This window comes from Solea senegalensis, linkage group LG2 (assembly GCF_019176455.1).
Source record: "Solea senegalensis isolate Sse05_10M linkage group LG2, IFAPA_SoseM_1, whole genome shotgun sequence".
Taxonomy (NCBI): domain Eukaryota; kingdom Metazoa; phylum Chordata; class Actinopteri; order Pleuronectiformes; family Soleidae; genus Solea; species Solea senegalensis.
This window is the reverse complement of record NC_058022.1, coordinates 18,747,794-18,764,375: the sequence shown is the minus strand read 5'-3', so window position 1 is coordinate 18,764,375 and position 16,582 is coordinate 18,747,794. Positions and strand designations below refer to the sequence as shown.

The 16,582-nt window shown below is 40.8% G+C and overlaps 1 protein-coding gene across 2 annotated transcripts in view; it reads right to left on the bottom strand.

Annotated features, from left to right (window-relative positions):
• Positions 1 to 16,582, bottom strand: part of fgf14 (fibroblast growth factor 14) — a 102,874-nt gene that overhangs the window by 23,925 nt on the left and 62,367 nt on the right. Inside the window, exons 1-3 of one of the 2 annotated variants that reach the window (XM_044016047.1) lie at positions 12,962 to 14,398; positions 7,139 to 7,249; positions 5,413 to 5,516 (exon numbers count right to left, since the gene is read on the bottom strand). In XM_044016047.1, coding sequence (XP_043871982.1) covers positions 5,413 to 5,516; positions 7,139 to 7,249; positions 12,962 to 13,154 — 408 coding nt within the window. In that variant the 5' untranslated portion in view covers positions 13,155 to 14,398. Of the gene's footprint in view, positions 1 to 5,412; positions 5,517 to 7,138; positions 7,250 to 12,961; positions 14,399 to 16,582 lie in introns of those variants that run through there. The other variant, XM_044016042.1, reaches the window with a different exon arrangement.

Genomic DNA, 16,582 nt, shown 5'->3' with positions numbered 1-16,582 from the left:
CGACAAATGCGTCCTACTGCCCCTGAGCAAAGAAGCACCTGATGGGTGGATCCTTCCTGGCCCGAACTATCTAAGGATTTATTGTGTGCTGTTGACATAATACGTTAAAAAGGAGGAAAATAATGAGACCAAAACTGCAGAGGAATTTGCACCAGGCTTCAACTCAGTTGAATAGCCAACAGCATAGATGTAAAAAAAAACAAAAAAAACAAGGGGGACTGTAAGTTCAGTTTACTCTAAATTATTTGTGTCTTTTCTGTTGTAATAGGTGACAGCAGTAACATGGAATCCTCATCCACCCTGTAGTTCTTCAGAGTCGTCCAAATGAGTCACGACTTGGATTGGGGACAAAATATGTGTTTTATGTTGTTTTCCATGTAAATAATTCACTGACACTTCCTCTTTATTGATTATTCTCCCCCCTCTCTCAATATATATAGTACTGTGCAAAAGTATTAGGCCACCTTGGATTTGTTGTTTAAGCAATATTATAATGACCATATCTCTCTCTCTTAAAACTTGAGTGGAAGCCTAATTAATGTTACTGGTAAAATCGATATGAAATATCTACTGTGAACAAAAGTATATTCAAGACATGCTTGAGCATTACATACATATGTTGTATGTATGATCACATGTAGCTTGTGGTGTCTTGCATCAGTGCATGGAAATATAATAATAATCTGATCGATCAACTAATCAGCAGATTTCATCTGCCATTGCACATTTAAACATTTCTAGATGTCTACACATCTCAAAATCTCCTGAGCTTTTATTCTTTAAGTCATTTTTTTTATACCAGATTGAACAGATGAATTATCCACCAATGAAACCGCACACTTTTGACACATGAGATAAAAGCAAAGGAGCAAAGGGGGGTTTATGGGAGGGTGTTCCTCTGGGGCAGAGCATACGACAGCACCTTTGGAAAACAGTCTAAAGAGGTTTCCAGATGAATAAGAATGTTGTTGGAAAAATATCAAAATGAGGGAATCCTGACTTTCATTTCCATGATGCAAACCGAGAGAGCCTTCACATCACACTCCATGGAGCTTTCATGGATCCTGAAATTGACATTACAGGAAACAGATGCCGTCCGCCTTCTTTGTCCACATGCAGCTGATGACACAGCCTCTAACAAGTGAAACTAAAGCCGCTGCACCGCTCCAGATTGGCCCTCTTGAGGATTTCATTTCTAAAAGGGCCACTCAAGTGATGTGGCAAGTCAATTTGACAATCATGAAAGGTAGCACTAACAAGTGCAGGCTCCTGATAAAGAAGGCATGCACCGAGAGACTCCAGCGAAGTGAGGGAAGGGGGAACTAACTGAAGAAAACTGGCCAACCATGAAATGCTCAACCTTTACACTTGAGAGATGGTATAGAAAACTGTAGAAAAATGACAAAATGCACAAGGGCGTTGCATCCAGTGGCACCACAATTTCATCATGTCAAAAGTCCACAATCTAACACTTCATTGTTTCCTTTTAGGGAGATGATATCATAGTCCCAAAAGAATAATTAAGCTTTTCTTCTCATTTGAATTAGTCTTTTTTTTTTCCCCAAAAAACTTTAAACTCATTATAGTTCCCTAGAGACCACCACAAGTTGTGTTTCTGCTTCATACTTCAATAAGGGAGACTTCCCCTCTTCCTGTTACATTACAGAAGAAATGTCGGACCCAGGGACCAGCCTGTAGGAGAAATTAGCTGCGAGTTTATTGGCCGAGACACAAAAGGAGCAGATTGAAAAGGGGTGAGATGATTGTACTCTCCTTTGTTCACCAGTGTGTCTTTTGTGTCAGACTGCGCCGTCACTTTGATGCTATCTCGGTCATTTAAAGTGCAAGCCGCACACTGGGTGCCTCACACAAAAGAGTGCGATGCACTACCAGAGGCCTTGAAGGCATTTTTATCCATTTACTAAAAAGGGAAGGGGACTCTGTTTTGATTCACCTCGTCTGTCACCTCATCTGAGTGCTGCACATTGTCATAGTACACCATCACAGGAAAAGCCTCGCTAATGCATTAAATATAGCGAGAGAATAAGAAAGAGCTACGATGACATAAATTATTCTGATTAATAAAAAATGATCTCACTTAAGGGAAACAAGAATGTTTTTCTATTTTTCTTTTAATCATTGCAGAATTCCCCATGACTCTGCATTAGTCTTCGAAGTCGATTGTGAAACTGTGAGTGTGCCATAGTTAAATACGGATATAAAAGGTTGACTGTCAGATCCTCTCCTGCAAAGTGACAAAGTGAAAATGGGAGGAATGGATGTTCTTTGCTTACAGAGGAGCAGAGACGAGGCAGGGAAAAGGGGGAGGATGAGGAATATCTTGCAAGGCTGCTATTATCAGACTAATTCACACACTGAGGAGAAAAAAACAGACCTTTTGAGTGGGTGGCAGGATAGCTGAGGTCTGATCAGAACCTCCATTAGCACAGAAATAAGTGGCAAAATGGAGCAGAGAGATCTGTGAAGAGGAGCAGGGCAAACTGTGCTGAAGGAACACGGTGCTCCAACCAGTCTCAATAAGACCCACTTCACAGCACTTCTGCATGGAGCAAACATGACCAGAGGCTAGAGGCAAAATAAAATAAGTACTTGATAATAAAAGCTTCTGATGTAACATAATCACAGTCACAAACACTGCTGCAGAAAGGGGGTTTTCTGAATGGCAATTAAGTGCATTTATCAGCCTTAGAGCAGGTTTGGCAATCAACACTTGGATGTGAGCTTTCACAGCAGTAATTTTCAGCTTACTGCAGAGACACCAAATCAGTGGTGATCAACGTGCAGGCAGCAAAAACACCACAATTACTGACAAGTGGAGTAGCAGGGAAGTTCATGACAGCATATGTCAAACTCAAAATGGGACAAATGTGTGTGAACAAAAGGGAACAACAATTGCACAGTGGCCATAGATTTTACAAACTTAACATAATTTAGCCTTAGTGTGTGTGTTTGTTTTGTTTGTTTTGTGTTAAAAAGCTACTTCTGTTAAAGTACATTAAGATACAGCATGATCCAAGAATTAAGAAAGTGGTGAATGATTCAGGATTCAAGGGACGTGTCATTCTAAATCACTTCTGCATAAATTGTGTAAAGGAAATGCAAACATAATATTCTGTTGTATAAACAAAATCCTGTATATCCTGTATTTACATATTTGTAAAGTGTGATATTTATAATTGTAAATTATCAATGTACAAACACATCGCAATCCATGCAAAAAAGAGAGTTAAGGTGGCAATCAATGCAGTGCTGGTTAATTTGGTGGTGTCTGCAGTTACTGGTGGCAGTTTAATATTAGCGCTAACAGAATTCCAGGAGCAGGTAAACAAAGTGTTGTTGCTCTAATAAAGACGTCAATACATAATTGACTTTTAACATTATTCTATGAGCAGACGGGACCTGGTTTTAAGCTGCACACGCAAGGTGAGTCTGCAAACAGCAGGACACACTGAGAATCAAGCATCCTGTCACAGCTCACTCTACCGTATCGTCATTGTTTCCTCACTGCCACGTATGTATTAAAATATCGCTTCTTGCAATATTTCAAACTGACTGACAAAAATGTGGGGGGAAAAAAATTACTTTTTCTGCAGATGCAGCTCACTGACACAATGCATTTCCTGAGGCTGCGCGTGGTTTTATTTTGAAGCTGCCGCAGTAAGAAAATGTTCCACAATTAATACAATCATAGTCAATGATGCACCCAGTTCATAACACTGCAATACTTTCATCATAACCTGCATTAAGGTTGAACTAATTAAATTCATAGGCCTTCTTCAACACAGCATCTACATCTATAAATGCATTTTTACAATTTCTCTGCAATAGTCTGCAATCAAATGTGATAAAAGTGTGTGTGTAAATATCAACAAATTGAACAATGATGTCTCCTTGTGTCCCCATAGAACATTATCTATTGATTCATAATCCCAACTCTGCAATTTCCTTAACAATATCCATAGGATTCTAGGTCACTCCTCCTCGAATGAATTTAATTCCATGGCTTTAGTCAAGCGGTGATTAAATATTAGAGAATTCCACTGGAATGATGGTGTATTGTACAGTTAGAGAGGAAGCCCCTCTAAACCTCCAAGGTAATGAATGAAGAATAAGATGGCAGATCTTGCTGTGCACCCTGAGGATAAGGGACACAAAAACAGCTGAGGGAAGAGGAGACAGCCATTCTGATGGATTCTACTGTGAGGGAGGGGTGCACTACTTCCAATGTTGATTTGAATGACTAGGAGAGGACAGGGTGGGAGAGTGACACTCGAGGCACAATCCATGCCGGGGAGATTTTATTATGCCTTTGACTGTACGGCCATGTTACCTTGCCTAAGCAGAGTATTGTTGTCACCAAAAATGTTTGTTAACTCCGACTATAATAGAACAACCATAATGTTTTAATGGATTATAAAATTGGCCATATGGTATGGATTGCAAAAAATGCATGGACTGTATGAAGTGCAAACATAATATTGTAAATCTCTTCTCTGATAGCAAATATGGGCTTAAAGGGATGTTTATGAATAAAAATTAAGAGAAAAACAATTATGAAACAATCTGGAGGACAAACTAAAATTTGTAACACCAGTTACAGTTTAAAATAGACTTATTGATAAATACAAGTTACTCAAGAGATTGATATATGTATATATAAATATATATATATATATATATATATATATATATATATATATATATATATATGCATATATATATATATACATATATATAGATAGATATATACATATACAAATACAAGTTACTCAAGAGATTGAGATATATATATATGTATGTATATATATATACATATACATATATACATATATGTATATATATATATATATATATATGTATATGTATATATATATATACACATATATAGAGATAGATATATACATATACATATATATAGTACTGTCTGGATGTTACAGTGGTGTTTGGTGTTATAAGCTTGCCTTCAGCCTACACCTTTTCAGTCATCATATTGTGTGCCTACTTTGTTGCATTTTTCTTTTTCTGATGCTGTTCTGTCTCTTGCTGTGAGATGACCGAAATAAACAAACACATAAACATAAACAAAAACAAATCCCATGTCGGAGAACACAATTTCTGTTCTCCTGAATTGTGTCACCTGTCATTTCAATGACAGCTCTGGGAGCATTGGATGGAGCATGGATCTCCAACCGTTCCTGGAAATGCAATTATCCTGTTGCAAATGTTGAATAGAATAGAATAGAATAGAATAGAATAGAATAGAATAGAATAGAATAGAATAGAATAGAATAGAATAGAATAGAATAGAAAAGAAAAGAAAAGAAAAGAAAAGAAAAGAAAAGAATAGAATAGAATAGAATAGAAAAGAAAAGAAAAGAATAGAATGCTTACTGATGTGTACAAGTGGCCTTCCCCGTTCATCGCAATGTATAACCCTGTCTTCACGGACTGAATGGCGACAACTCTGAGGCCCACAGGAATAAGGTTGAACAAAGCTGGAAAAACACACAGATGAACAGAAAATCATACACACACACAAAGGACATCATTAAACAGCATTAGACCAACTAATGTAAAAACAAATGTGGTATAATACATCATTCAACAAATAGATACTGTTCATTATGGATTCACAAAACCATAGTTTAAACAACTGCCAGGATTTACTTGGAAAAAGTGGTTTAGGGGTTTAGTTAGACTTTAAGAAGAAATGACCAGCCTAGCATAGCCTTGGTCACCCATAACTACATGGTTGTAACAAATTTTAATAATAAAAGTAACCTATCCTTTGTGCCTGGTATAGGTAATGGCTGGTGTTTGTACTGGTGAGACATTAAGACTTAAAAGCACATAATGACATCTGCTGACCCTTGGACCAGTTTATGGTATGTACAAGAGATTGGAAATAAGTTTTCATGTGGTTAGCATATTTACACTCCTTTGTATCAAACATTAGTTTTATGACAGTAACATTAATTTCCCTGGATTTGATTCTGTTTAAAGCGTTCCACCTGAGAATTCTCAATTTGAAAGGCTTTGAAAGTATTGATTCATCCTATACCTGCATGTGAATGAACAAAATGGAGGGTAAGGATTGGGGCAAAGAGGTGAAATGTGAGTGCGCCAAGACGTCAGTACCCAACATTTGATTTGATCTTGAGAGTTTTAATGATGAGACATATCCCTTGTGCTCATTATATGCATAATCCCGCTGTTTCTTACGTCCCTTAAGCCTTTCAGATTTGACATGCGTCACATCTCTTCAATGTGACGAGAGTAAGAGACACAATCTAGAGTGTCAGGCCAGTGTTAGCACAAGCACAGGAATCAAATTAACAACCTAGCCTGAAGCACTAGAGGAGCAGTGCCAGAACAAGCTAATAATACCTTGTTCTCCCTGCTAAGCCTACTGTTTCCTGGTCCACTTTCCCTCTCAGAGAGAAGGACACAGTTGTGTGATCCCATAGCTACAGTTGAAGGAGACTGTTTTGATCCAAATGATGAAAAAATATTAATTTTATGGTTGAAATTTTTGACTCCAGGACCAACGCTAATCACCCCGAGTAGATTCAGTCGCCAGGATCAAAGACTGCCATTGTAGATTTCTGCAAAGCACAGATACTTATTTACATACAGACATGCACGCCAACAGATAGTGTTTCAACCATTTGTGGTGCTTTTGGCAGAGATGAGGGTGAGGATATATGGAAAGTGGTTAGGTTTAGGCAAAAGAGGTAGGGGGTTAAGGAAATATCATGCATTTCCCTCATGACAATGCAACATAATCTCCATAAAATCATACTGGAATGTCTTCATAACACCACATTAACCAGCAAGAAATATTTCTGATGAACTGGTCTCAAACTCCAATGCCCATCACACAGATGTCTCAGTTTGTTACATCTTACTTCCAACCCTTCCGAACTTTAGAGAAGTTGATAAGAAACAAACAAAGGTATAAATGTTTCCCATGGTTTGCAGATTTGTTTCAGGCTGGCATGTAAAGCTGTGAGTAAGTCTAAAAGCCCCTGTGCTCAATGAATGTATAGAATTAATAAATAATAAGAGTCTGACACTGTTGAGGTGTATTTTAGAAGGCCACTGCCAAGATACTCACAGGAATTACTGCTGTCATCCTTGGTCCCATCAAGAGAGCCATCGGGATTCATTTGCAAGTAGTATCCCTGCCTGCAATATAACCTGGTCACTATACCCTTGAGCTGGGGATCTGCAGAAGAGAAAAAGAAGCAAAGAACAAAAGATGGACATTAACAATTGGCAACATTTAGGAAAAGCTTGTGACAGAGATCAGAGGATCTTCTCTGCAAAGCACTGCATAATACTGCAGAAACTCAGTACTGTCTGATTCCTGCGTGTGTTCAAATCCCACAGCCAACTTTCTGGGCACATCGGCTTTGCTATGCCCAGAGACAGGCCATCCAATTATAGGCAGCAGAATTAATCTGTGGTCGCCTGACTCCCATAATGAACCAAACAGCACCCTCTCTAGGTTCTTAAGTGTGCAGGATGTGAGAGTATCTGTGCTCTGCCCCGTCTAGCAAACCCTAACATGGGAATTAGTGCACGTATCTGCTGTAAATAAATCACTGCTGCTGTTAAACTGCCCGGCGCCACTACAGCCCAACTGGTCTTGTTCAAATTTAATTGGCATTTTGTGGGTTTGTAATATCAGGGAGAAACGTGAGAGTGAAAATGTGTCACGTGTAAAAAGAGAGCAGGAAACTGAAAAACATACATTTTAATTAACTTGCATGCAAATAAAAGGAAAGTACTGCATGTGCTCCAGCTGTGCAGGGGTATTTGTGCACGTGTGTGTGTGTGTGTGTGTGTGTGGGGGTCATATACCATCAACATTAGTCTTACTGGGGAGACAGCTATCACACCAAATTTCATTCTAAGAAAGCCCTGGGGAGATGAACAATCAACTTCACCTGAGCCTAAACCGTGCTCTTGACAAGCGTGTGTGCGTGTGCATGTACGTGTGTGTGTGCACGTGTGAGTGAGTGAGTGAGAGAGAGAGAGAGAAAGAGAGAAGGGGAATGAAAATAAAGAGAGAGCATGGCCACAGAGGAAAACTCAAGAGGTCTTGCTAAGGGCAGAGAGATGCTTTTTTCGGTGTACTGCTCAAGGCAGTCTCTGTTGGGTGATGACATTAGGTATAGCTCTGAGACCTTTCCCTGCTGCCTGAAGAGGAAAGAAAATGCCTCCCTGCTGTTGTAACCGAACAATATACTGCTATAACGGCACTCAGCAGCACGGCTTTGTTGTCTTACCAGAACAATGACAAGGTGGCTAAAGCAGAATCTGACTGTCATAGCGCCTCAGCTGCACATTGAGCAGGCTGACAAGATGATGACAGTAACTCTCTGGTTCACAATAACACTCACACAGACAAAACTCTTGCAGTGAGCTGATGCAGAGACAGATGTCACTGTGCGGGTATAATACTAATGCACTATGTCTACCTACAAATGAACTTATATACTGCCGATGACTTTGGACATTTTACTTTACTTTGTTAGACCAGGACCATCAATTGATTGCCCTGATTGAAAACAATGTAATGGTACTGCAGCAACCTAAAATCAAAACTTTTAATACAATTAAGCTGTAAAGACATAACCTTTGTTTTGTATTCTTGATGATGAATACACATTTTTTTTTTATTCAAATATATCTTTGCAATATATTTTTTGTTTTAACTTGTGCATTTACTGAGATTCATTTTGTATGTTTCAATCTGTAATAATTAATTAATTAATAAAACTATGTACCTGGTTATACCGGGTTGCAGGCTATATTAACACTATGTATTTGTGTGAACATTTGAGTTTGTGGGTTTCTGTGAGTGTGCATGTGTGGAGGTGAACTTAGCTCCATCATCCAGCTATAAATCACGTAATGTTGGCTGTGTTCCCTGGGGGTGAGCCAGCCACTATATATCTCACAGACACACACACACACACACACACACACACAAACGGATTTCCCCTCCAGGTTCGAGCTTTAGTATTTCGAGGTGCAGCCATCGAGCGAGATGAAAATCGGTATATTTTAGGGTAATTCATCAAAATTGAATAAATCTGACAGGAAAAAACATAAAGCAATAGGAGAATGTGTGAGATAGATCTCTTGTGATTTATGATAGTTAACATATGATCCCATAATAAAGGGTGTGTGGTTGAAAGTCTGCAATTCAATCACATCCTTAAATACCACGGGCATCATTTACGGCTGACAGTTTAACATCACTCATGAAAGGTAGTCCATACATGATTATGACATAATTGCTTTTATAATTCTTACAAAGCTGCCAACCCATTCATACAAATCACACTGAAGGTCAAACTTTGCCATATAATGGGCTTCAGATGAATCTGTAATTTATTCTCACACTACACAAAATCAGTGTCTCACTTCAGGCGGACACAGTCTCATTGTATATAAAACACTGAGTCAGGCGATTTATAAAAAAATGTTATATGGAAAGCTACAGAGGAAAGGTTCCGTGCTTTTTGAGACGGATTGTCAATTCTAAGACATGATGTATGCACTGTTTCAATAAATGACATTGAAAACTTCACAGTGAAATTCCCTCAGTTGAGAAGGTCTTTGACTCGTCCTCCGTTTTTGTCTCCTTGGCTTTTGTTTTGTCCTCAGTTTCTGTCTAAATATTCGCATATACAGTATGGTGAAACAAAGATTTCACTTCCTCCTTTGCGGTTGGCCTTTTTTTCCTATTGCACTAAAAGTTTGTTTTCAAAAAAAGAGCACAAGAAATGTGGTTTGGCAGCAACGGGAGGGGTTTTCTTTAAAAAAGAAACAAGCATCAGAATGATCAAATTGTGGTGGTGGTGGTGTTGTGGAGCAGATATTTTCTCTGCATAAAAAATGAGCTGTCACCAGAAGGTAGTGCCCCTCAAAGTGACAAAACATTTCCCTCGTTCAACTCCAGTCTGTTGTCTCTGCTTATGTGTGACACATGCTGTGCTCAGTGCAAAGCAAACAGAGCACAGAAAACACTCGCGCGCGCACACAAACGGGCACAGCTGCAGCAGCAGTTGTAGTCTGTTGTCAGCCCTGCTTGACCCACTTTGGTGTTTCTGGAAAAAACCACAAAGGCTTTTCCACCCTGTAAAGGTAAAACCCCTCTGTGTTGATTGTTCCGTTGTCATGGAAATGCTTAATCGAGCAAAATAAATCTACGGACCTCACACCCTTTTCTCATTCCACTCACATCAACATCTCTGACATTTCAACAATAACTCATCTGATACAGACAGCTCTGAAAGCTCACTGATGACGCACTGCATGCGTCTTGCCAACATACTCTTGAATAAACACCCGACAGAGCTATAACCTGAAATGAGTTTCCAGATCATATAAAATAATCTAATAGTCTGATCTATGTAACGTGATCCAATGATCTGTGGATCTAATCTAGTGAGATAATTAGAGCCAGAGCTTTGAGATTATGGACGAGCCCAAACTGGATTCCTCCCCAAGCTCACTTACCGGGTTTGTGTGTAATAGGATTAACAACTCACATCTAATCTCTTTAAATAAAATCTGTGTGATCACTAGCTCTGCATTTGCTGTCAAAATGCATGGATGATTTTAAATAACAGCTCATATGACGAGTGACATTCCCTCCAGTCAGAGGTCAGAAAATCACATCTGTGCACACAGCAAATGCATCCAGGTCTGTAACTACACTGTTGATTTAAATCAAGTCCGTTATGCAGACAGATATTGCAACTTCCGAAATTAAAGAAGACAAAATGAAGATGAGTGTTGTTAGTATTGATTTTTGATAGTTATGGTAACACTTTCTTTGAATTTGACCCAAATGCTCTGGCTCAAAAGCACAATTGATGTCAGTGTCAATCAATGCAGCCTGTAAGAATAGCTAATCTGGAGCCTCGCTCAAAAGATCGATGCTGAAAGCCTGAGGGGAAACTGGTGTTAGAATACATCTCAGACACATGCACTCCCTCATCCTGACAGATCTCAGTTGGCATCCGAATCTGACTTCAGTACATAATCACAGTCTGGAAGGATAGAAATGTGCCCTGTTCTCTGAAGGCTGAGTTGACACGGGGGGAAGCCCAGCACCCTTCCCACTGGGGAAATGAAGACAACTATAAGGGCGTCTGTCTGCGTGTTCACAACACTTAAGTTTGCCAGTGCATTCAGATATATATCCCCCTTTTGGGGTCCAATATTAAATAAGGCACGCCAAACCATGAACCATTAGTCTCTATAAGATGTGTGCTCTTGTGATAACATGGTGTATAAAAGGGAAGAAGGGAAAAAGGAGAGCTCGTGAATACAGCAAGTGGTATGAGCAGTATTTCCTGAATCCCCCCAACCCCCACCACCCGACAGCAAAGTCTGACATCACTTGCTACACTTTTCCTGTATTCTTGAGGCTGGAATTAATGAAGCTTATTCCCATTAGGCCTCTAATCACAAATAATGCAATATTAAATCAAGAGAAAAATGTTCACTCTGATTAGCACTTCAAAAATTAGGATAAAATAACAGCTTGGCCCTTAATTTAATCTCTATGTCAGTGGGAGTGTTCCTCAGAAAAGACCCGTTTGCTACGACTGTTACTGTGGCTTATGATTATTCTGGTGGTTCTAGGAGACCCCAGGTTGTTCTGTGAAATGGAGGCTGCAGGTGTGATGCCGTCAAGTCATTTCAGGGCTGCCAGTGCAGGGTGACTTACTACAATTTTGACAGGAAAGCTTTACAGGGTTTTTTTTTTTTTTTCTTGTGACATATGATTCTGGACACCAACGACATATTCAGATGAGCCCACAGCCACATACACATTCATGGTAGTTAACGAATGCAGACGTTTGGCCAAAAGGGAAACAGCAGCCTGGAGGATGGCCGATATTAGGAAGCCATTCTGATGCACGCGTGACCCATGCAGATGTGATGTGCTGTTATATAAAGGATGTTTTATCAAAGCCCCTTTAATCCACATAATCACTAAGGGCTATATATGTTCAGCTCTCGTGTCATATAAAATGTTCTTTGTGAACAAGGTAAGACTAAAACTACTACAGAATATGTTTGTGATCCTACTTTTGCGTGAATGGACATGGCTGTTTAATCAGATTAGATTTGCGCTTGCCTTGGTGCAACAGGTTTGATGCATGATGAATCCAATAGGAACATCCAGCCACCTTCATCATTCACTAACAAGGGGGGAAACATTTTGTATTACCAATTTCTCACCCATATGTTTTTCTTTTTCTATGAAAAAATGTCCTTGCAGTTGGCAGTGAAAGTCAAGCAGAGAAAGAACTTTCCACGGTGCTATTTAACGCTCACACATGTCACATTAGAGCAAACGATGACATTTCATAAGTGGAGTGAAAATGAGCTGGAGCAATCAGGGGCCACTGGTCCCTGAATTTGCTGAATTACATGAGACAGGATGATGTTTGAAAGGCGTATAACCTCCATTCCGTGGGAGATATTGACCTTTCTGCTTACATGTAAATGAGCTTCATTTCTGGCTCTAGTGGAGTGTTTATGTAGTAGGCAATTCAGCCAATCGTGCTTCATAATGATCAGGCCCTTTTGTGGAATCACCCAGGTGACAGCTCGGTAAACCTGTCAGAACCGTTTGGTGTAACTCGTCAGGAGCCTGTCACATGACTGAGACTGCATGCAAATTAGAGACAGGTTCTCTTCAACCATATGGCAAAACAGGGTGCATTTTGCGCTCAATTTAACTTTTTACGCACAGAGGTTTATTTGGCGACGGTTTCACTAATACTATGTATGTCTTAACGATAAAGGTTGGAATCTAATTGTTGCTGAATGTGTGATTCGGTTTTAACCAGTGGCTGAATGTATGCACAACACGCTTTCATCTTGCACACTAAAGTTCTCAGACCTTGTCTCCGTAGTCTCCGCTTCCTGAGGCCAAAGATGCGCACTTTAGAGAAGATGTCGACCAGGTTCCCATTGCAGAGCCCCTTGTTCTTGTTGGGGCTCTTCCTCCGTCTGTTGGTGGAGGGCCGGTCTAAATGCTGCTCCCGTGCCTGCCTCTTCTGTCTGATCAGTCCACTCGCGATAGCAGCAGCCATGGCTCAAAATGTCACAACTGCTCAGGTCCAGTCTGGACACGGAGCACAGACTATACAAACAGCCGCCTCTCAATGCCTGGCAGCCCGGGTCACAGTCCCATGGTGGCGGCTTAAGTGGTCCGTTCCGTGATGTCAAAATGTCAGATGTATTTCTATGAGTTGGCCGTCTGTTCTGTCCAAACACTACATGATCATTGTGATGGTAAAAGAGCGGTCATCGTCACTCGAAAAATTCTTGGACATGATGGGGGGAAAAAAAATGAAATCACTTCATGCGTAATTCCAAACATGTATCATTGATCATGGTCCGGGTGGAGAGCTAAACGCCGAACTCACGCGGGGCGAGAATTCAGAGGTTTTTTCATACCTGCAAAGTGATGTTTTTGTTCATTGTCTGTTGCATGTTCAGTTGCATCGCCTCCTTTAAATGTCCAACACCGGCTGCAGCGTCCTCGCAGCACATGCACACTCTTCCCCTCTTTTCACCCTCCGTGTTCTCCTCTTTCTACCAGACGAGGTTGCTCTCTCAGAAGTCGCTGTTTTGAGTCAATAGCAGCGGGGACGCCCGTGTGTGTATGTGCGCCGCCAGCAATCAGGCAAACACGGGCGCCTCCTTTGAGGATCACCGCCCGAGTGAAGGCACAGCAGCTCGGGCGAAACGAAGTCCAAGTTTGCAGGAGGCGATCCCCGCGACGGGGACAAGTGCAGCGCCTGATCAACAGCCACACATTTGCAGAGATGCAAAGAAATTCGCAATCGTGTGATTATAAATGGATGCAGTATCCTGAAATGAATGCGAGGCTGCACTCAGCACCTGCCGATTTGCCGGATTACGTTCTCAAAAACACATTTTTTCTTCTCCGTAGTCCACAATCACAACACAGGCGGGTGGGCGCGACGGGAGGCGGTGAGAAGAAAAAAGAGGAGGAAAAAAGGAAAAACATAACCAAAGCTGATCTGAATCCTGTGAGGATGACGTCTGCGTTGTGTGACTGGCTGCATACAAATATATAAACTTAAACCCCCCGGCGATCGGCGCACTGCTCGACCCAGTGGAATCTCATAGAGCGTTTGGCAAAGCGCGCGTAAAGAGTGCGGGCTTTACGCAACTGATGCAAAGCGCAATTCACTTTCCCACAGTCACATACAAAAAAGCATCTAATAAGTGGTGGACACTCGCTTCAGTCTGTATACCCCAGATCAACAGATCCTCCCTATCAACAAGTCCTTAGCAGTCATTAGTTTACGCCTGAGCGAGGAAGAGGAGGAGGAGAAGAGGATGCCAACCCCCCCATCCGCCCTTCCCAACTCCCTCCCTCTCGACCACCAAGCCCCCGCTTGAAGGGGAATAATCAAACGGTTTGAATGTTGCCATTAAATGGTCGGATTTGCTTATTCTGTACATTACATTCGGCAAAATAACAGAGACCCAAAACAAATCTTGACCTGAGTTTACAGGACACTGTACTGTCACCTCACTACTACGATCAGACGTGTAGACAAATATCATAAATGTATTCTCTATCTCATGACATAAGATATACCAGTGCTGTGTGGTAAAGAAGCATAGTTGTGTCATATTTGTAATTTCAACCCCTTGATAATGAGATTCTTTAGCTGTGCGGCTTCAGCACCACGGACAGCGCCGGACAAAGATGGAAGGAGCGGAAACGTTTCACTTCAGCAGGGCACCATAACCTTCACCTGAATACACACACAGGACACTCATAGGTATGCATTGCCTTGCGCCTTACCTCAACCATAACCACCACAAATAAGTGCCTAATCCTTAGCCTAACTCTAACATAAATGCTCACCCCAAAACCAAGATTTAACTCTGAAAAAGCCCTTTAAAGTTGAGTGGATCAGCCAACATGTCCTCCAACCCAATGGCTTATATGTTCTTTGTCCTCATGAACATATGCACACAACACAACATGCCATTTATAAACCACACTCAAGTGGAGATGCAGTCAGTGCTCACCATTTCACCCATTATACCTCGTTGACCAATTTTAAATGCGGATTTGTACTCGTCAGTTCTACACACGAGACGCCACGCTGAGATAAAATGTGCTTTGTTCAGTTGCGGTGGGTTGAATATCTTCTGATTCTCAATCACAGGCACAGACATTAAAACTCAAGAGAGCCATCTGCTGTTTGTGGCTGTAATTAAACATTGGAGCTCACAGGGGAGTGCGGCTTTGTGGTGTGCACCGACTCATTTCATGCAAAGGCACAACCTGTTGAGCTGTACCAATGTATGAATAGACCTATGTTGGTTGAATTGAAAAGACAGACAAACAGCAACATTATTCATCTTTTTTCCCATCACAGTGAGTGGCCGTTTGTAATTTGTTTATTTAAAAAGCAGAGAAACAGGGAGAATGACGTAAGCTGTCCCCAAACAGTGGGTCAAGAAATATTGTTTTTACAAAAATAAAACTATACACATAAAATCCTTATAATGCTGTTTCAGAATAGAGCTGTGTTCTGGGGTGAGGGATCCTCCTCATGTGACATTTTACAATATGTGCGCTGGATATATAGATGCCTTTCCCTTGTCTGTCACCTCCCTCCACTGACTTGTGTACATGTGCAGTGGGTGGATACAGAATTTGTGTCCCATGGCTGCACGGAGAAGCCTTCCATTCTGTGCTGCTGTTTGAGTCACTGCAGTTAACGCTCCAGCCAGCAGCGGACACTGTCAGCTCAACAATGGTCCCTCACCCACAACAACCTGCAAGAGCAGCACTGTCACAGTCACGGCTCTGCATCAAAGAGGGTTTCTCTGTTCACAGAAATGCTCGCCATGCAGGTCTGCGGATGTTGCATTGCTCAGATGTGAAATCACAGCTCAAAAGGGATGATTGAATATTGTTGTGGTTATTATAGTTGAATGAAGATGATGATAATACTCCAGCCTCCTCCAGCACACCCCAGAAATTGGCTTAAAATGTATTTTAAAATATGGCAAAAGATGTTTTTTCTGGGATCCATTTACATAAGAGTAAAAGAAAAATTACTTTGGAATTTACACAGTGTTAGTATTACATATTATTTATCAATTGGTGCAAGGATTGTCACTGGCGTGCTTCATCATTATGAGTATCCTCATAAATAAAGAAAAAACAGCGATGTGGATAAACTGGAGAGAAGGGAGAGACTTTGCACTGTGGCTTTTACCTTTTTCATCTTAACACAGCATGAGACTAAATGATGGTCAGACATGCTTTCCACATATAACACAAACATGCACATGCAAAAGTCTAATCACAGCATAAGCCAGATTTACTACAATGCATAGTGTAAACAAAAAGAAATCAAAAACCTCAAATCAAAGCCTAATATTCACAGGATGCACATACCTACATTTTTTTTCCTCCTACACGTGAACGTATGAGGGTCCATAGTAGTCCCATTCCCAA